General features: G+C 38.5%; 1 protein-coding gene across 1 annotated transcript; it reads left to right on the forward strand.

Annotated features, from left to right (window-relative positions):
* The first annotated feature begins 2,506 nt into the window (after positions 1 to 2,506).
* LOC109215953 lies at positions 2,507 to 21,578 on the forward strand. Its single transcript, XM_019380078.1, has 3 exons — positions 2,507 to 3,152; positions 8,553 to 8,638; positions 21,492 to 21,578. Exons 1-3 carry the CDS (start codon positions 2,507 to 2,509, stop codon positions 21,576 to 21,578), a joined length of 819 nt encoding a protein of 272 aa, XP_019235623.1.
* Positions 21,579 to 22,380: the final 802 nt, after the last annotated feature.

The following is a 22,380-nucleotide window of genomic DNA, read 5'->3' on the forward strand; positions in this document are numbered from 1 at the left end:
TCACAGAACGTTCATAAGAAATATACAGATTAATTGAACTTAGCACCCAAGACGAACTCAGAAACTTAAGAAAACATTAGGGTTCTCAACAGAATAACTCGGATAAAGGAGAAGGCTCAAACAAGCGTTTAAACACAGAGAGAGTCGTAGATTAATTAAAAAAATCAAAAGAAAAGCGTTTTTTTTTTCTGAAAAGGGGGTTAAAACCCTAGTTGAAGATGAAGAGTTACTTTAGAAAAATCGAAAAAAAACCTTTGAGGAAAATAACAAAAGCTCATAATATACACAGATCTAAGACAAATCTAAAAGAAATCGGAAAATCTTAAGAGTTAGGATTTCAGAGAACCTAGAGAAGATGAGAAAACCTTAAAATGTTACCGGTTTTAGCCGGAAAAGTCATAGATCTTACTTGAACGGCCGGAGGTGGCTGGAAAATGGCATGAAGGACCATGGGTAGGAGTTGAACCGCTCCAGGTTCACCTGAGGACCTCAGGGTAGTGTCAAACCGGTGTGGGGTGAAGCAGAGTCCAGGAGATGATGAGAGGCCATGGTTTCCGGCGAGGGAGGTGGCCGGAGAAGGTGGACAGGGTCCATCGGAGAGGAGGGGAGAAGAGAAGGTTCTAGAGAGAACCAGAGATAGAGAGAGGGAGACAGAGAGACCGGTTTGAGAGAGAATTAGAGGGGGGGGGGATGAGAGACGGGGGTAGTCATTAGGGGGTTAAATTAGGAAGGGGCTGATCTGGACCGTTGATTCAAAATAATCAATGACTCAGATGGAATGGGGATTGGGCCAAGTAGGATAGGGTATTGGGCTTGGGGTTTGGTGGTTTATTTAATTTGGACCAGGTTTAATTAGGCTATAATTTAAATAAGAATGGCTAATTGTTAAATACCCATCAAAATTAGATAAATAATTAATAAAAATATCTAATAATTAGACAAAATGAAATTAAAGTTAAATAGGTAAAATTAAGGTAATTAACTAATATTTACAATATAAAATGACTGATTATTGAATTAAAATAGCATAAAGTGTACAATTAGGCTATAATTGCAAAATTATTGTAATTATAGCCAAACAATGCCAAATTGGCTAATTTTGTGAAATAATTAAATCCTAATAGGATTAAAAATGATATATTGAGCTAAGAAATACTTTGAAATGACTCGTAATGTAATTTATGAATAATTATTGGATATAAAGTACTAAATAAATTAGAAAAAATAAATTGATAATAATATGGAAAATTATGGGAAAATACCAATTATTATAAAAAGTGATTTTGAAGGTATATATGCAAATTTAAAAATAGTTTGAGGAAAAATTGGGTATCAAAAATAACATGCAATCCAAACTAGCTGGCTGGAAAACCAGTTGTCTAAGCATGGCTGGCAAAACTGTTTTGACCAAGTCTTCCTTAAACAACATCCCAAGTCATGTCATGCAATACATCAATCTGCCCACCAAAGTTACCAAACAAATTAATAAAGTCCAAAGGAACTTCATATGGGGCACCACTCCGACAAGAAAAAGCTGCACCTAATCAACTGGTATAAGGTCACAAAAAAGAAGGCTGATGGAGGTTTAGCGCTCCAAAAAGCTGATCTGAAAAACAAAGCAGCCCTCACTAATCTCGCCTGGAGGACTTACCACAACACCAATAGCTTATGAGCAAGAGTCCTCATTTATAAGCACAGCAACCTGAGCCAAACACATAGAGTCACTGGAGCCACTAGATGTCCTAGATACCCCAAATCCCCTACATGGCAGTGCATTCTCAAGGGATGGAACACTTGCAGTAAAGCAAGCAGATGGGTAGTCCATAGAGGAAATAGGGTCAACTTTCTAATTGATGCTTGGATACCAAATCAACCAGCAATTAGGGACTTGATTGAAGGCCCTTTTTCCCTGAATGACCTAAATGCCAAAGTAGACACTGTTTACAATTCAGGGGCTTGGGATCTCTCCACCATATCCATGGATCTGCCCCCGAGCATCCTCAACTTGATAAAATCTGTCTTCATCCCCCCAAATCCCACAAAAGATAACAATCTTATCTGGGGATTAATTTCCAGTGGTTCCTTCACTAACAGTCCTGCTTACTCCTTTGTTAGCAAAGCTAAAAATAGTGTTGGAACATATGAGGAAGGAACCTTCAATTGGATCTGGAAACTCCAGGCACCCAACAAAATAAAAAACTTCATCTGGCTTCTTACCCACAAAAGGATACCCATTAGGGCCTACCTCCACAGAATTAGGGTCAACTGTGACCCCCAGTGCTCCTACTGCAATAACTGTGAAGAAACAGTCGACCACATCTTCTTTGAGTGCAGTAATGCAGTCCAGTTCTGGAATGAATTACTCTCCAAAGCATCCATTGAAAGCAGACAACAGAACCCTATCTTTTCAGCCCAACAATGGCCATCAACTTGGAATACAATTAGGAAAAATCCCTTCAATGGCCACATTCTCTAGGAAAACATAATCGCCTTCTGTTTCTAGCATATGTGGCTATCTAGTAACAACAATCTCTTCAATGGCAAAAAAGATAAAATCAACACTTCCAACACCATCTCTAAAGCGACAGAATACTTTGTGTTGACAAAAAATGCATTCACCAAAAGAACACATCAAATCACAATCAAATGGGAGCCACCCAGGAGAGGCTCTTACACGCTGAATACGGATGGAACAGCTAAAGGGAACCCAGGCATAGGAGGAATAGGTAGAGTATTCAGAAATCACAATGGAGATTGGATAATTGGGTTTGTGGAGAATATCATCCACACAACCAACACTTCGGCTGAGCTGAAGGCCCTCCTAAAAGGACTACAACTTGCTGAGCAGAATAATTTGGTTCCTTTAGACATCAACACTGACTCCGCTGAAATTATACAAATGTTAATCACAAGTAACCTCACTTATGATCCTATAATTTGTGAATGCAGGTCCTTAATATGCAGGATGGACAGGGCCGTGGTGAAGCACACTTACAGGGAGCAGAATAGGGTGACAGATGCCTTAGCCAAGGAAGCAACAAAGACAACTTTTTTGAACAGATCTAGCATACTAGCAGTTCCTTCGATGTTTGCCAATGATGCATTTTGGGCAGACATCCTAGGAACTGATTTTGTTAGGATTTTTGTGGGATGTAATATGGAAATAATACTCCAAAACATTGCTTCAGTAGGGGTCCTACAGTACCCCAACAATGACTTAACAGTGTAATGTCTTTATATGCTAGTTATATATAAATATCCTTTCAACCAAAAAAAACAGCCAGATAAGGACAATCAATTTAATGTAGTATGAAAATGAAAGCAACGAAAGCGAATAAGTCATGATAAAGCAGTCTTAAAAGGAGCAATAGCTATCACATATAAAGAAGTAAAAGAAACAAAATAGTAGCAGAAATCAAAGGGTAAGAAACTATAGAGCAAGATAAGTTGATATAATGATATCGAAAAGTGTTGCATTGCTTCAATATAATGATTGCTTGTTGTAATGCTTTGGAAAAGACAACTTGTAAGCCGCGGTAAGTTGCCGATTGAGAGACTTTTCAATATTGAGAATAAAAATAGTAAACGAGAGAATGAAAAAGGTAAATATATAAATAATAATGTGGGCCCGTATTAGTTGTTAGGATATAAATGAGGCAAAAAAAAAAAAAAAATAACTACCCTACCATGTAAGGAACATAATTCATTAAAAATTATTCCAATCTCTAATTATTACAACGATTCTCACATTAAAGTTATTGTACTTTTGCTTAAAAATTCTTTTTAAATTTAAATGTACACACATTTTTTTAATAATACAAATACAATACATCTTTATGAAAGAAACAGGGCCTCCAAAAAGTTAGGGCCCCAAGCGATTGCTTTATTGGCCTTATAGTCGAGCCACCCATGTTTAAAATTTCATGCGATTTACAATACAATGTTCGCCTTTTTTTTTTTTATAATAACTAGCTTTACGGTACGTGCATTGCGCGTGTACCTATATTAATAAGTACACAATTTTTACAAAATTACGTAGATATTACCAGACTATGTATTTGTCTAATATAAATTATATAATAAAAGGTAAAGAAATATTCTTGAAAATGTTGAATGTTGTTCCCTTTAAGTTAGCCCAATAAATGAAAAAATCATGTACGCCATAAGTTTAGATGCTTTAGTGTGATTTATGAGGATATATGTGATCTTATAAAAATTATTGTTATTGTAGTGGCCGGATACTTAAAACAAAACACAAAAGAGAATAAAAAGGTTGGTCTTATAGCTAAAAAAAAAATTAACATTGACAACATAAAGTCTAAAAAACAATTATGGTAGAATTAATATCTTACAATAAATAATTTAATATAGTGAAGAAACTCTTTTACGGAGTAAATGAAAGGCAAAGAAATGATAACTTATTTACAATACATTTTTTTCCTATTATTTCATCCTTAAAGTTCTTACAAAAATACATACGATTTATTAGTATAATTTCGATATATAAATTTCAGTATCTTATTCATGCTTCACTTATCTGATTGGATTTGTGCTTTAACATGTAAAAGTTCGACAAAAACCTTAAAATACATTATAGTTATTATTACTATAATTATATTTATTTTCAAATGTAGTCTTGTCATTTTGTAAACTTAGTCATAGATAGTTTTTTTAATCGTCATAATGTGTTTAGAGGTTTGATTTACGATGTATAGGAGACTTCAATTGTTTTGAACTTGATATTACAAAGTCTAAAAAATAATTACGGCTGAGTTAATATTTATGATAAATAGTTTAATATAAAATAAATATAGTGAAGCTATTATTAGTAGGACTGAAGGCAAAAAAAGAAAACATTAAAAATGACAATTTTTTTATAATATACTTTATTTTTTACTATTTTATCCGTAAATTTCTTATAAAGAAATACGTGCAATTTATTACTATTAATTTGGATATATAAACTTCGTTATCTTATTTATGCTTCAATTATCTAATTGGATTTGTGCTTTAAAATGTATAATAAAGTAAAATACATAATAGTTTATTATTAGTATAATATAATTATAATCATTTTAAAAATTGTATTCTTGTCTTTCGTAATTATATATATTTTTATTAGGTTTATAGGTTTGATTTATGATGTATATGAATCTTTAATAGTTTTGGATTTAAAATTAAATCTTTTCTTTTATTGGTAAATTTCAATGCATGTCTACCCTTTAATTACTTTAAGTTATTTGTTGTAAAATGGATAGTGATAACCTTTGAAATAATCACACTACAAGAGTAACATCTTATATTTAAGAAAGAAAGAATAAGGAGTTCTAACTGCACGAGACTTTATTTTCTTCCTACTTATTCTCTTTCAATTATTTTTTTTATTTTCCTAAAATAGTTTAATTCTAAAGAACTAACCTCCAATAATTCTATAACAAAGACAACACTCCTGAACCTTATAGGAGTTCTAAGTACACGTTATTTCCTGCTTTGATTTTTCTAGTATTTATCTTATAAATATGGTATTATATAGTTTAAATAAGAAAAAAAGATAGTATAGAATTTTTTTTTGAAACTTGATAAATGGAATAGAACTTGTAGTGTCTTTAAAACTTACATGTTAATTGCTAAAGGCTTTAACATGAAAAATTAATATATTGGATTTGTTCAAATGGTTTGTTTTGCCATGATCCATAATTTGATAAAAATAGATCCTTTGAGGCTCCTGGGATATGAATCTATTTTTGGAATATCAAATATTTTGGGAGTTACTAGTGGAGATCACCGAGATTGGTTCGAATGTTGAGTTCGTTATCATGGAACTACACATGCCAGTGTAGGGACACATTCTAAGGCTAAGCTGAGGTTTGCGATAAAGTCCCCCATCATGAGGGCAAATAATTATTACTTAAAGTGATGAGGTTAAGTCAACTCGTACGGAACTACGGGAAGCCTCCCATACAAGTAGCGTCTTGTTGCTAGATTGATCACCTAGTGGTTGTTTATGTCGGTGTCGGTATAGTACTCCAATAAAATGTAAAAGAGGATTTTTGTATGTTTTGGCCGAAGGAGCCGAATGTGATTTCAATGACTTAATTTCATTGAAATGGTTTGAATGATTTTTATTAAATTCATGGATCAGGAATTTTGTTCTTCGCGAACGCGATCTTGGGTACGCGTTTGCGATGCTTTAGTTGTCCATTGTTTGCGTTAGCACCCGATATGTTCGCGTTCGCATAGTGGAGCTGGGAGATGGTGGATGATAAGTGGGGATTTTGATTACTTATTAGCGCCTTTTTGCTTTCGTTTTAGTCCAAAAGTATTTAATTGTATCCCGAAAACTGATAAAATATCCTTAATTGCAGGAGTATTGGAAAATGAACCACTAAGAGGAAATCCAACTCAAGAAGGAGTGATCTGAACTTAAGGACAAAATGGCACAAAAGCTCAAAGTGCGGACCGCAGATTTCCATTTGCGGCTGCAGATTTTGAAGGAAAGTTCATCAGAGCCCAAGAGCAAAGTGCGGTCCGCACATGGAAATGTGCGGCCGCAGAACCTCCGAAAGGGCATTTTTGTTCGAAAATTCCAGCTTTGTATAAATAGAATAGTTTCACCAAAATTAGGTCAAGTTTTGAATATTCAAAGTGTTGTAGCCGTCTTTCTCTGCTTCTTTAGGCAACCTTAGCTTATTTGGTGATTTAACATTGGGTTTTTATATTTTAATCTTTCAATATGAGTTTTATTATCTTTTCTTCTTTGTTTTCTTCTATACCCACTATGAGTAGCTAGATTTTTACTAGGGTTGTGACTCAACCCTAATGTGTAAACCTTATGGGTGATTAATTTTATGCTTTTTTTACGAATGGATGTTTGTTATTTATCTAGGTTTATGCTTCAATTGTGAAATTAATGGTTGCAAACATTGAGTTATGCTTATTTGACTTAGTTTCTTCTTGAGAAAGAAAGACCTAGTCTAGTTAATGATAGGTTACATGTACTTTGGTTATAAGTACTTTACTTTATGTTTTGATGATCTAACAAACTTACTATCCAGAACAGTCAAGGAACCTGTTACACATTTACAAGACTTCAAGTTCACAAGATTCCAGGTTGGGACTTAACGTGGAATATGATTCAACTCCTCAGAGTGGAAGGAACAGCTGAGGGATCAGGTCCCTACCAGTCCCGAGGAGACTGTACGAAGTCAACTCTGCAGCTGGAAAGTTGCTGCCTGTACACGCTACTATGCAGAACAGTGGTGCAGTCAACTTTCCAGAGAAGACTTCTTACCTACCTTGCTTGCATCAATGAAAGTGATGTCACACATGTATATATGCATTCAAGGGAGGTAAAACAAAGCACTTGAACACTTAGAGATCTTACTCAAGCTCACTCACGTGACTATTCAGCTAGCAAGTTTCAAGTGCCTCAAGAACAAAGAACAAAGCAACTACGAACCAGTTCTCACATCGAGCTATTGTGTGTCCTTAGTTGAGTTGTAACTTTGTAATAGTTCTTCAAATTGTAATTCCTATCCATCTTATTTATAAGCACTTTATAGGAACATCTTTGTAAACCTTAAACCATCGTGTTTAAGTCTTGGCTAGAGTAGTCAAGTTTTAAAGTCTTTGTAATAGAGTTATTGCAAAGTGGCTTGTAATAGGTGTATTACAAGTTAGAGAGGGATTAAGAGTTTAATTCCGAGGTTGCATAGGTTGTAATCTGAAGGTTGCTCAGTAGTGAGGTTGAAATCCTACACGGGTAGGTCGTGGTTTTTAATATCGTTGAGCTGGAAATTTTCCGCGTAAAATTCCTTCTGTCATTTAACTTCTGTTTTCTCTGTGTGTGTAACTGTCGAACCTGGTTCTCTATAGAAGTTGGTGGACCCATATATTCTATCAGTTAACTTAGCTAACAAGGAATTTGGTTAATTGAGATATTGATTAACCCAATCAAAGGGTTCAACCTAGAGATAGTAACAACCCGACTTGAGATCTTATCAACCGTTTTGGTAGATACCCATTTGATCTTGAGAAAGCCAAATTAGGCATAACCACTCTCTGACCGAGGTATTGAGTAGGCAACGTACTGTTGTGAGCTATAATACACCCCAACATAAAAGTCTTTATCCCATTAGGCAAATACTTAGTTTATGGTCACAGCCCTAGGACTTTTTATATCTTCGAAAAAACATTCAAAAACAATCTTCTCTTGTTTGGTATCTTTAGAATTGCAATCCTTAGCATAATTTTAGAAGTAAAAACAAAACCCTATTTGTGAAAGTGCAATCTAGATACTTCACATACCCACTCCAAATATATACTACTAATTCCTATCTTCGCTCCCTGTGGATTCGATCCCAACTCCTTGTTGGGTTTTATTATTGCAAACGACCGTGTCATACCTCGTAAGAGGCGTGCATTTGGACGTGATCAATCTTTGGCGCCGTTGCCGGGGAGCTAAAAACGGATTTAGCTATATATTTGGTTTTGTATGTGTATTGTCTTCTTTTCCTTCCGTGTTACTAATCTTTTTTGTGAAACAATTAAAGGTGCAACTATGGCTCTCAACAACAATGATCCACTCGAAAACATGCCTATGGGGGATGTGGATGTGGAAGATGACCAAGTTGAAGAGGTTCCTCTTGAACCTCAAGCAAATAGAAGAGACTGACAGCCTCAAGATAATGTCCCAGTTCCACCCCCACCTCCACCAAGATCGGCTCCACATCGAGTGTTGCCGAATGAAGGGTATGCAAGTTCCATAGTCCCGCCCCGCATTAGGGTGGGCAACTTTCAAGTCATGAATGTAATTCTCATATTGCTAGAGCAACGGGGATTCTTTACCGGGGCTCCGAATCAAAATACATACAAACATTTGAAGAGGTTTGTGGACACTTGTTGGGGGAGTAAACAGACAAACGTCTATGAGGATGCTTTAAGGTTGAGGCTATTTCCTTTCTCTCTACGGGGAAAGCCTTGGATTGGTTAGAGAGATTGCCAAACCATTCTATCCATAATGGGATGAATTGGCGGAGAAATTTATTTCCAAGTTCTTTTCTTCTAGGCATATGGCTACTCTTAGAGACGAGATTCTAGCATTCAAACAAAAGCCCAATGAGTCGTTGCATGAAATATAGGAGAGGTACCGAAGGATGGTGAAAGAGTGCCCAAACAATGACATGACAGAGGGTACAATTCAACAAACTTTCTATCGGGGGATCAATACTACCAATCAATGCGTGGTCAACCACCTTGCCGGTGGAAATTTCATGACAACACCATATGCGGAAGCTTGTGAGATCTTAGATGAGATGGTGGATACTTCATCGGCATGGGAAAGTATAGCAAATGTTCCTCAAGGTGATCCGAACGTGATTTACCTACATAAAGAACTGCATGATCATGGGCAAGCAATTGCCGAGTTGACCACCACAATGAATCAATTACCCAAGACTCAACTTCAACAAGTGCAAGGTCCTAAGCAAGTCAATGCAATAGGGGGAGTTAGTATGATGGTGAACAAGAGAAGGCAAAAGGGTCCACAAGTGCAAAACCGTGATGGAAAATTATGTGCAAGAAGAGAGTGGGTTTGATCAAGATGAATCTTACAATGAACAAGAGGAGGAAGCACAATATGTGAACAACTTTCAAGGTCAAAGAAACATCTCTCAAGGCCCGAATCAACAACAATGGCGACCTCAAGGTAATCAAGGGAATTGGAATTCTAACAACCAAGGTAATTGGAATGGTGGTAACAATCAAAGGAATTGGAATGAAATTGGAGCGGTCAAAACAACCAAGGCAATTGGAGCGGCAACAACCAAGGATATTGGGGAGGCAACAACCAAGTGGGATGGAACAATAACCAAGGCAATCGTGGGTTGGGCTTTCAAAGGCCCCCAATGTGTCAACAACCGAGCAACCCGCCTCCTTATCCTTCCCATGGTTCCAAGTTCTTCCAACAGTGAGATGGGATGAATTTAGAATATGATCAAACAAGTGATGGAGAAGAATGCCGACTCTGATGCTCAACTAGACTCACACAACACATCAATTTGCAACTTGGAAGTTCAATTGGGGAAAATCTCTCAAGCTTTAAACACTCGTCCTAAGGGGGCACTACCAAGTGATACGGTGGTGAACCCAAAGGGTGGGAACAACACGGGACATGCCATGGCCGTTACTACTAGGAGTAGAAAAGGTGGGGATGCAACCACCTCAAATGAAAAGAAACTTGTGGATGATGAGCAAGTGGTACACGAAGATGATATCCCGAACAATGTGGTGCAAGCAAATGATGAAGTCCGGATTTATATTGATGACAATGTGGAGGAGACTCAAGAGGAAGTGAACCCCTCTACGGAGCACATTATTGACATACCAGAGCCGGTAGTGCAAAAGGCTAAGGCACCAATGCCTAGGCCCCCTCCTCCATATCCTCAAAGTCCTTCCAAGAAAATGGTGAGAATAAATTCAAAAAGTTCATTGACATGATGAAGAGTCTATCTATTAATGTGCCATTGGTTGAGGCTTTGGAGCAAATGCCCAGTTATGCAAAGTTTATGATGGATTTGGTGACAAAGAAGCGATCGATGAATTGTGAAACTATAAAGATGACTCATCAAGTGAGTGCAATTGTGCACTCAATGGCTCCTAAATTGGAAGATATCGGTGCTTTCACAATCCCTTGTACTATTGGAAGTGCCGAGTTTGCTAACGCTCTTTGTGATCTTGGGGAAAGTATCAATTTGATACCTTATTCGAGTTTCAAGACTTTGGGAATTGGGCAACCAAGACCCACATCTATGAGATTAAAAATGGTTGATCGTACCATGAAGAGACCGTTGGGAGTGGTTGATGACGTGTTGGTTCGTGCTGATCACTTCATTCTTCCAGCAGATTTTGTCATTCTTGATTGTGAGGTTGACTATGAGGTGCCGATTATTCTTGGGAGACCTTTCCTTGCTACAGGGAAGGCTCTAGTTGATCTTGAAGCCGAAGAACTTACTTTCCGGGTTGGTGATGAAAAAGTAGTTTTCCATGTGTGTAAGTCTATAAGGAAACCCAATAGCAATGAGGTGTGCTCTTTCGTGGACTTAGCGACCAATGTGATTGTGGATGAAACAAGTGCTGTGATGAATGTTGATGATACATTGGAGGCCGTCTTGCTCAATTGTGATGATGAAGAGATGGAGGGTTACGTGGAATGTGTGAGTGGGTCGTACACTTATGAGCCCGGCAAATTGTCCTTGGATCTTGAAAACAGAACCACCCCTCCAACAAAGCCTTCAATTGAGGAGCCTCCCATCTTGGAGATGAAGCCATTGCCTCCACATCTTCGGTATGAATTTATTGGCCCTTCTTCTACTTTACCGGTTATTCTTTCCTCCTATTTGACTAATGCGCAGGTAGATTCTACATTGACAAAAGAGGAATAAAGCTATTGGATGGACATTGGTGGATATTCGTGGGATAAGCTCCACATCTTGCATGCACAAGATTAACTTGGAGGAAGGTGCCAAACCATCTATTGAACATCAAAGGAGACTCAATAAAGCCATGCAAGAGGTTGTAAAAAAGGAGATCATCAAGTGGTTGGATGCCGGGGTTGTGTACCCCATTTTTGATAGTTCGTGGACTTCTCCAGTTCAATGTGTCCCAAAGAAAGGGGGCATGAAGGTGGTCACCAATGATAAGAATGAGTTGATTTCTACGAGAACGATGACCAGGTGGAGAGTGTGTATGGACTATCGAAAGCTCAACAAAGTCACAAGGAAGGATCATTTTCCACTTCCCTTCCTAGATCAAATGCTTGATAGATTGGCTGGCCGTGCTATATATTGTTTCCTTGATAGGTGTTTCGGCTACAATCAAATTCTTATTGCTCCGGAGGATCAAGAGAAAACTACTTTCACATGTCCTTATGGTACTTTTGCATTCTTACGGATTCCATTTGGGTTGTGCAATGCACCGGCGACTTTTCAAAGGTGTATGATGACGATCTTCACGAACATGGTGGAGGATTATCTTGAAGTCTTCATGGATGAATTTTCGGTGGTCGTGAATTCTGTTGATGATTGTCTAGCAAATTTGGATAAAGTGTTGGCAAGATGTGAAGAAACAAACGTGGTGCTTAATTGGGAGAAATGTCATTTCATGGTTGAGGAAGGCATTGTCCTTGGCCACAAGATCTCAAAGAATGGCAGTGAAGTCGACAAGGCAAAGATTGGGGTGATTTCTAAACTTCCACATCCAACCTCAGTGAAAGGCGTGCAGGTTTTCTTAGGCCATGCGGGATTTTACTAGCATTTCATCAAGGATTTCTCTAAAGTGGTGAACCCGCTGTGCAAGCTTTTGGAGAAAGATGCCAAGTTTCATTTCAATGATGAGTGCATGAGAGCCTTTGAATTGCTAAAGCTCAAGTTGACTACTACTCCCATCATCACCGCTCCAAATTGGAGTGTTCCTTTTGAGCTCATGTGCAATGCAAGTGATGTAGCGGTAGGGGCTGTTTTGGTGGCAATGCATCAACAAAATGTTTCATCCGGTCTATTATGCAAGTAAGACCATGGATAGTGCCCAAGTCAACTACACCGTTACAGATGAATAGCTCCTTTCCATTGTGTTTGCTATTGAGAAGTTCCGCCCCTACTTGATAGGTGCAAAAGTAATTGTCTATACGGATCATGCGACACTTCGCTATCTTATGAGCAAGAAAGGTTCCAAAGCCCAGTTGATGAGATGGGTACTTTTGTTGCAAGAGTTTGATATAGACATCCAAGATCGAAAAGGGAGTGAAACCAAGTGGCGGACCACTTATCTCGTTTGGAGGAGGAGGGGAGGCCACATGATGGCATTGAAATCAATGACTCCTTCCCCGATGAGCAACTCTTGGCTATTTCAATGAAAGAGGTGCCTTGTTTCGCGGATCTAGCAAATTATCTTGTGAGTGGTATCATTCCGGTTGGATTCTCTTCAAACCAAAGGAAGAAGCTCAAACGGGATTGCCAACACTATTATTGGAATGAACCGTACCTTTTCCAGATTTGTATGGATGGAGTGAATAGAAGATGTGTACGGAGGAGGAACAAGTTGAAATTCTTGGGGCTTGTCATTCTTCGCCATATAGTGGTCACCATGGTGGAGCAAGAACGGCCAAAGTGTTAAGTTGCGGTTTCTATTGGCCCACTCTTTACAAGGATGAAAGTTATCTCGTCAAACTTTGTGATGAATGTCAAAGGGCCAGTGGAATCTCAAAGAAAAATGAAATTCCCCTCACTACCATTTTAGATATTGATATTTTCGATGTGTGGGGTACTGACTTCATGGGTCCTTTTGTGAGTTCTTGTGAAAACACCTTGTCATGCCCCGTTTTCTCGCAAAAGCGGGTTTCGACATTGTGACAACTCTTTTAGATGGGAGATAGAGTGCTAAAGAAGAAGAGTCACCACCTAACAATTTTTAAGGTGCGTTAGGGCACCTATTATGCAAATAACTCTGTTTGACTAGCCAACGCCACCAAAGATCGGGTAAGGGCTCAAATTACCTCAAAGAGAAGGTGTTAGGCACTCTTCGAGGTCCACAACTGTGGGTCCCCGCCGAACATAAAACTATATGGATTATAATTAGGCAAGATGATCAAATAGACAAAGAGAATAAAAGGTCAAAGAGTTTTATTATAACACAATGAGAATTGATAAAAATCTTAAGGGTTACAAGGATATAGCTATAACGGTCTATATTAGATGACTAAATGTGCCAAGAAAGAAAAGGGGGGGGGGGGGTCCTAAGTTTTTTAGCCTAAAGGATCATCCCCTGCAACATAAATAATACTTCACAACTCCCTTGAGATAGGGAATTACTCATATTATTCAGCGGGAAAAGAATATCATCTCCCGCTGCCCGATTACTATGTTAAAGTTGTTTACCTAAAATCGCTCTAATTCAATTCTAAGTCGTACCCTATGCATGCACTACCCGTCCCATGCCTATGGTCCAAGAGGCATTGGACCTCTATTTAGGGTGGTTCTATACTTTACTTAGGCTACTCAGAATGATAAAACTAGGCGACATACAAAACAAGTAGAACTACATATAAAGGCAGTTAAGGGCTCAAGTTAGCCTCCACACTTAAACAACAAATGCATGCAAACAGATTTCTGCATTAGGCGTTAGACAATTTCAGAATTGAGGCAAATTAAAGTCATTAAGACTTATAGACATGGTTTCTATGTGACTCTGAATTCCAGCATCGTGTATACAACATTATTGCTCTTAGTGGCTCAGGCGAGGAGGCAGTAAACTATTTGTAAGCTTAGAGCTATTAGCGCTGATTTTATAGATATGCGTCTTGTGAAGGTGACATTGTCCTATAAGCATGATTCATAATAGTGGCATAGTTAAGCAATGAAACAATGTTTTAGAGTCCATCATTAACATTGTTGATCTCATAAACCATTTTAAGCGAGTGACAATACCCTATAGGCAGGATTTCTAACGATTGACAATTGAAACTGATTTTTTGTAATACTTAGCCCCTATAGGCATGTTTTTAGGCGAGTAATATGGTTATAATAGCAATAACAAATTAACCAATTAAAGTACTAGATAAGGATCGAGAGAAGATAAGTTGATATAATCCTACGGGCATGGTGTCTAATGAATATGCCGCAGTTATGCAAATTGAAGGAATGGTTATTGGCATTTGTTTCCTATAGGCATGCTGTCTAGTAACACATAGGAGTAGGCATAGGAATAAACAAAGTACTTAAGCTCATGCTTTGATAGTGAACAAGTTGTGTGAGTGTGTGATTCCCCTAATGGCATGTTTTCTGCTAGTGTACATGAAAATTTGAATAGCATTCATGGCAGGTTGGATGAAATAACAAATAAATCATACGAACCCTATAGGCATGTTTTCTACCCTTTCATGCAAACATTAGAATATACCTGTTTCCCCCCAATTTTACTAACACCCCAAATTGTTTGTTATTACAAATTATTACAGGCCCAAAAAACATAAATATAAATATTACACAAGAAATAATAGTAGGCCTATCGCAGACCCAAAAGGAGATACCCAATATTGCCTGGGACTTCAACAAACTCTTTCTTCGCAAATGGCATGCCCAGATGCAAATATGGGACTATGCCCATTTAGCATAGCCCAAAAGCCATAGAGGAACTCAAGCCAAACCAAACAGTCACAAATTGACTATATGACCCAAATATAGAATTACACGGAAATCACTTAAACAACCCAGTTTGCCAATTCTACAAATAATGTGAGGAAGAAAGCTAAATGTCAGAAACAACTCAAGTTCTAGAAGTAAAGAGAGTGACCAAAGAACCCCAGATCCTAGTGTGTCAGAGTTCACAAGGGTCTCAAATGGATCCCGAGCAGTGCTCACACTAGGGAGGTCAATAGAGAGAGATTTGGTGGCCTTGGCTTTCAGCTGGCCAAGAGTGATAGATTCAGAATGGTATAGGTAACAAATGAGAATGAGAGAACGGTGATCAAGTGATAAAATTTGAAGAGGGGCACTTATATTTTGAAACAGACATAGCAGGGGTGATTAAACATACAAGCAAAGAGAATCAACAGAACTCAAAGGACATGTTGATATCACAAATTCAAACACTTAACAGATTGGGCAGAAAATATTCTTTAAGAAATAGGGGAATAAGGTTTTTTGAGATTACAAGATTAACATACAAAGGTGCATAATACCAAACGAGCCTAAAGTAGAGCACTAACTTAAATGATTTAAAGCCTAAGGGTCCAAATTATGTTGAATATCCATCATAACACCAGAAAGCAGACATGCCAATTTATCAATAAGACAAAACAGTATCAAATATTGTAAGGAAACACAGATTAAGATAGCTACTCTAAAGGTCCCAACTAATCAGTAAGGATACAGGATTAAGCAAACCAAAGATATAATGAGTGACAAAATAGCATGGGAGCAGGTCATAGCTAGAGTAAAGGTCTCAACATAGATTAGAGTACATTCTAAGTACGAGCTAGTCGTTACAAGAATTCAGAACAAAGTAGGGAAGCAACTCATGCTAAGCAGCAAAGTGTAAGCAATCAGGTACCAACACACTAAGCTATATGAGCTTAATGAAGCCCAAATTATTCAAGTTAAGCATGTACAATAAACATGTCTCAGAACGGGAAGTTTTGGGTAAAATCAAACGCTAAAGAAGTTCATATCATAAAACAAGTTCAATGCTAACAAGGTTGCACACAGAGATAGCCCAGAAACACATTAGGTCACAAATTTCAGAGGTATGAATATGCAAGACAGGAACACAGAAGAATGAAATTGTAAAAACCAAGAGACTTACCAGTTATCAATCGAATAAACAAAATTCAAGAAAGAACAAACTCCACAGTACTCTGAATGTTAACAAAGAGCAAGAACCCATAATCTTAGTGCGTTAGAGTTCCTAAGGGCTTGAATTGAACCCCGGGCAGTGCTCGCACCAAGAAAAGTTGAAAAATCGAATTTCGGTGGCCTTGGCTTTCAGCCGGCCAAGAACCAAAGTATAGAACAAGACAATGAGAGAATGATAGAACAATAGCTTCAATTTTTAGTGAATCTAGTGATTAAAAGTCCATTTCAAAGGGGAATGGGGAGGGATTTATATAGTAGTAAAGATAAACACATAAAATAAGGTAATAGAGTAGATTAAACACAAGAAATATAGCATGCAAAAAATCAATTAGAATCAATTTTAGGATAAATCTAGGAAATCCTAGTTTAGACGAGGAACAAAAATGGCAAAAATGTCACTGAATCGAAGCCATGGTGTCTGATAGTGCGTGTATCAGGTCAGAAACACGAAGATGATACAGAATCAGAGTCAAAGAACATCAACGACTCATCTTCCATAAATAATCAAGTACCCAGTACTTGTAACGTTCAAAAGATGGTAAGTATCTCCGTGTGTGCAAGAAAGAAAAAGAATCATGGATGATTTCCTTGTAATATCGAATTGGGGCTGGGATTTGAGTGAGGCGGCTAGGGTTTCTGAAGGAGGGAGAAGGAGAGATGAGAGAATACAGAGGCGGCGGGGTGGGGATTTGTCTCTAAGGTTTGGGGTTATGGGGATATAAGGAGAGTGGGGTTTTTAATTCGGGCCATTGATCATTTGAGATCAACGACCAAGATTAAGAGGAAGGTGGGGCGCGTCAATATAAACAGGTTGTGCCCGAATTTGTAAAGGGTCGTTTGGTTGGGCTACTGAGGTTATTGGGCCAGGGGTTCATTTGGACCTTAATTTGTCCGAAATTAATCCTAATTTTGGGCCAGATTTTAAAATAGCAAATTAAGGGAAAATAATTTAATAAAAACACTTAATTAAAATATAAAAATGCTATTTATGCAAATTAATACTTTAAAACAATATTAAAAGATTACAAAAATGTAAGATATTATTTTGACCTTGAATAAAATGACAAATGTAATAAAATTGTAAAATATAGGCTATTATTGCAAGACTATGCAAATAGCTTAAAAATACTAATGTAATTATATAAAATAAAGTAAAATTTTTGAAACATGTATTATAGATGCAAATAAAATTTTTAGGTAATTAAGTCATCACAAAATAATTGAAAGGAGTAATTAATAAATATTCAAGTAATTTAAATGCAAGAAAATCAATTTTAAAGCTCTAAAATTATGAAAAATAATCGAAAAATGCTTGTGTAGATTTTGTAAGCTAAATAATGATGCAAAATAATTTTTTGAAAGTATATATACTATTTGAGAAAATATGAGGGCAAAATTGGGTATCAACAACTGCCCCTCTTTACCCGGGAATGTTGAAAGAGTTATTCGTGTAAAGAAAATAATGACCAATTTTGGCCGAATTGAGTGAGGAATGATGCGATTCGAAAAAATAGGGGCTGAACCCTGGTTCCTGAGTTGCCTCCATATCCCTGGTGCTACGGGAATCAAGTCGTGTGTAGTTCTAGAGCTAACGGTGAACGAAACCGATGGAGTTGTTATATGAATGGTCATATGTTTCGGAAAGGGTTCTTTTGGATAGGATACTATTGGATTAATTTATGCGGAGTTATGAATGTGAATTTGAAATGTTATGGATGTACCAGAGAGCAAATATCTGAACGGTCATAGAGCAAAAGGTGGGCAATTGCTGGTAGTCGGTTACATTTGAAACAATTGAAGGATGTGAGCGTTGCGAACGGAAACCGGAGCGAAGATTGATCATGTTTGTAGAACGGTTACCTCCCGAGTTGCATGCAAAACTTAAAACACGGTGCATGCGCACATATATATATATATATATGGGTTATTGCGAGAATTTAAATGCGATGCAAATTCCCTTTGGACCATGAAAGTTGTCTTTGGACGGCGAGGATGATGTCCTTCGACCATGACGTCCTGGGCCATGAAGCGTATGATAAGGGATTCGCAGGACTATGACGCCTTTGAATAATGATGTGCAATTTTGAGAGATCCTCAGGCCGTGAAATGGTGTCCTCGGGCCATGAGGATGGTGACTCTGGACTATGACGCCTTTGAATAATGATATGCAATTTTGAGAGATCCTCAAGCCATAGAATGGTGTCTCCCAGCTATGAGGATGATGCCTTCGGACTATGATGCCTTTGGACAATGTGGTGATGTTTCAGCCTATGAAATGCAAAGATATGATGCTTGGTTATACGCGAGGGCGAGACAAGACAAGGCTTAGTCTTGTGTGAGATGAGGGCAGTGCTTGGCCCGAGGCGAATAAAGAGATAGCGCTAGGTCTTAGGTAGCATAGTGGAGATAGTACTTAGTCTCATGCAAGGAAAGGCAATACTTAGCCCTATGCAATTAGGGAGGAATGCTTAGCCTCATGCAAGAAGAGGAGACAATGCTTAGTCTCTTGCAAGGAAAGGCGGTGCTTAGCCTTATGCAATTAGGGAGCCAGTGCTTAACCTCATGCAAGAAGAGGAGACAATGCTTAGTCTCATGTAGGGAAAGGCAATGCTTAGCCTTATGCAATTAGGGTGGCAATGCTTAGCCTCATGCAAGAAGAGGAGACAATACTTAGTCTCATACAAGGAAAGGCGATGCTTAGCCTTATGCAATTAGGGAGGCAGTGCTTAGCCTCATGCAAAAAGAGGAGACAATGCTTAGTCTCATATAAGGAAAGGCGATGCTTAGCCCTATGCAATTAGGGAGGCAAATGCTTAGCCTCATGCAAGAAGAGGAGACGATGCTTAGTATCATACAGGGAAAGGCAGTGCTTAGCCTTATGCAATTAGGGAGGCAATGCTTAGCCTCATACAAGGAGAGAAGAAAATGCTTAGTCTCATGCAAGGAAAGGCAATGCTTAGCCTTATGCAAGAAAACGACGAGTGACAGTGATAAAGTAAAGTATTTCTTAGCTGGAGATGTTTACGCTCGGTAACTTGTCATCATGAAAGTAGTGATTTGATGTATCTGCGGATATTGTTGTCTTATCGTGCCTGCATCCAAAGAAATATCGTGAGGGGGAAGGTTGGTTCGTGCTTTTGTCTTCTTGCTCTGTCTTAAATCATGTCTTGAGATCCTGTTTGAGTTACCTTGGGCAACGTCTGGCTGTCATAGAAATAAAGTTTTTTCGAAAATTATGCGTGCACTTAATAAATTGTTTGCAAAATATAGTTATTTGAAATGTATTGGTGTGTGATTTCAAATAATTTAGATGAACCAGTGACTATGACATATGTTTAAGACATTGCAACCTCCTTGCCTTAGAATTTTGAGGGGCCCCCTCAAATTCTGCCCTAGTTTAAATGCAATACTTTTGGCTGTTCCACATATGACGAAGTTGGTTGAACTTGCAACCTTGCCCCCAATTTTCGATCATGGGGAAAATATAGATTTTATTAAGATATGACCGAACCCAATGGGTTGCCTACGTATCCCCTCTTAAACAGGAATCAGGTCAAGCGTAGTTTAGGTACATCAAGTAAAGAAATGTAAACAAGCCTAAGCATGGTATCTCTTGACTGCGTCTAAGTTGATAGGTTTTGGCCAAATCTCTCCGTCCATTTTTGCAAGTATGAGTGCTCCTCCTGTTAGTACTCGATGAACTATGTAGGGACATTGCCAGTTAGGTGAAAACTTCCCCATGGCTTCATCTTGATGTAGGAAAATTTCTATTTAGCACCAACTGCCCCGGTGTGAATTGCCTTGGTCTGACCTTTTTGTTGAAAGCTCTTGCCATTCTGTTCTGGTAGAGTTGACCGTGGCATACCGCATTCATTCTTTTTCCATCAATGAGAGCCAATTGTTCATAGCGGCTCTGTACCCATTTTGCGTCGCTGAGATCAACTTTTTGTATGATTCTTAGAGAAGGGATTTCTACTTCGGCAGGAATAACGACTTCAGTTCCATAAACCAGTAGGTAAGGAGTTGCCCCAATTGATGTGCGACCGTGTTACGATACCCGAGCAGAGCAAATGGTAGTTTCTCATGCCATTGTTTGTAATTATCTACCATTTTTCTTAGTATCTTCTTGATGTTCTTGTTGGCGGCCTCTACAGCTCCATTCATTTGCGGTTTGTATGCTGTGAAATTTTTATGCTTGATCTTGAAAGTTTCACACATGGCCTTCATTAGATCACTGTTGAGATTGGCGGCATTGTCGGTGATGATTGACTCTGGCACTCCGAACCGACAAACAATGTGATCCCGAACAAAGTATACGACGACCTTCTTAGTTACCGCTTTGTAAGATGCGACCTCGACCCATTTTTGTGAAATAGTCTATGGCTACCAGAACGAACCTATGCCCATTTGAAACAGTGGGTTCGATTGGACCGATGACATCCATACCCAAAGCGGAGAAAGGCCAGGATGCACTTGTTGCATTGAGTTCATTTGGTGGTGCTCGTATCATATCAGCATGTATCTGGCATTGGTGACACTTCTGAACATACTTGATGCGGTCTGTTTCCATAGTTATCCAGAAATATCCCGCTCTGAGTATATTCTTGGCTAAGACGAGGCCATTCATGTGTGGTCCGCAAGTTCCGGCATGTATTTCCTCGAGCAATCTGGATGCCTCCTTGGCATCAACACACTGTAATAATCCCAGGTCTGGATTCCTTCTGTACAGAATTCCTCCGCTTTGAAAGAAATGTTTGGCTAACCTTCGGAGTGTGCGCTAATGAGTATGAGTTGCGTGCTCTGGATACTCTCCCTTTTCCAAGTATTCCTTAATGTCGTGGAAATATGGATTTCCATCACTTTCTTCTTCAACATGAGCACAATAAGCTGGTTGTTTATGAATTCCTATTGGGATAGGATCGATCAAGTTCTTATTTGGGTGTTGTATCATGGAAGATAAAATGGCCAATGCATCTGCAAACTCATTTTGAACCCTCGAGGCATGTTTGAATTCTATCTTTGTGAATCTCTTGATCGGCTCTTGTACACAGTGCAAATATGGCAATATTTTGGTGTTCTTTGTAGCCTATTCTCCTTGCACCTGATGCACCAAAAGATCGGAATCTCCAATCACAAGCAGCTCCTGAACATTCATGTCAATGGCCAACCTGAGTCCCAAGATGCAAGCCTCATATTCTGCCATATTGTTGGTGCATGGAAACCTGAGTTTTGCGGATACCAGATAGTGTTGGCCGGTTTCTGATACTAAGACAGCTCCGATACCCACTTCTTTGAAGTTTGCAGCTCCGTCAAAGAACATTCTCCAACCATCGTATGCCTCGGTGATATCTTCTCCTACAAATAATACCTCCTCATCGGGAAAATACATTTTCAATGGTTCGTATTCTCTGTCTACAGTATTTTCTGCCAAATGATCTGCCAACGCTTTCCCTTTGACTGCCTTCTGAGTTACATAGACGATGTCGAACTCATTCAGCAATATCTGCCACTTTGCTAACTTACCCGTAGGCATGGGTTTCTAGAAGATGTATTTCAGCGGGTACATCCTTGATATGAGATATGTGGTGTATGCACAGAAATAATGCCTCAACTTTTCCATGTCAAAGCGCAGCAGGTGCGCTCCAGCAAAGAGTATCGGGCTTCGTAAGGTGCGAATTTCTTGCTCAGATAATATATCGCCTGTTCCTTTCTTCCAGTATCATCATGTTGTCCGAGAACACAACCGAAAGCCTCGTCCAATACGGACAAGTAAAGCAACAGAGTTCTTCCTGGTTCTGGTGGTACCAGAACGAGTGGTTTAGATAAATACTCCTTGATTTTGTCAAAGGCCTTCTGGCATTCTTCATTCCAGCTTGTTGCAGCATCTTTTTTCAGCATCTTGAAGATCGACTCATAGATCACGGTTGATTGTGCTATGAAACGGATGATGTAATTGAGACGCCCTAAAAAGCTC

This window comes from Nicotiana attenuata, unplaced genomic scaffold (genome assembly GCF_001879085.1).
Source record: "Nicotiana attenuata strain UT unplaced genomic scaffold, NIATTr2, whole genome shotgun sequence".
Lineage (NCBI taxonomy): Eukaryota > Viridiplantae > Streptophyta > Magnoliopsida > Solanales > Solanaceae > Nicotiana > Nicotiana attenuata.

What these genes read in the sequence shown, in the direction of transcription:
- LOC109215953 (XM_019380078.1), top strand. Translation starts at nt 2,507, where the DNA reads ATGTGGCTATCTAGTAACAACAATCTCTTCAATGGCAAAAAAGATAAA. An exon ending in TGTTAGGATTTTTGTGGGAT is followed by an intron (nt 3,153 to 8,552) that starts GTAATATGGAAA and finishes AAACAATTAAAG; the next exon opens with GTGCAACTATGGCTCTCAAC. An exon ending in AAGATGACCAAGTTGAAGAG is followed by an intron (nt 8,639 to 21,491) that starts GTTCCTCTTGAA and finishes TGTTCTTTGTAG; the next exon opens with CCTATTCTCCTTGCACCTGA.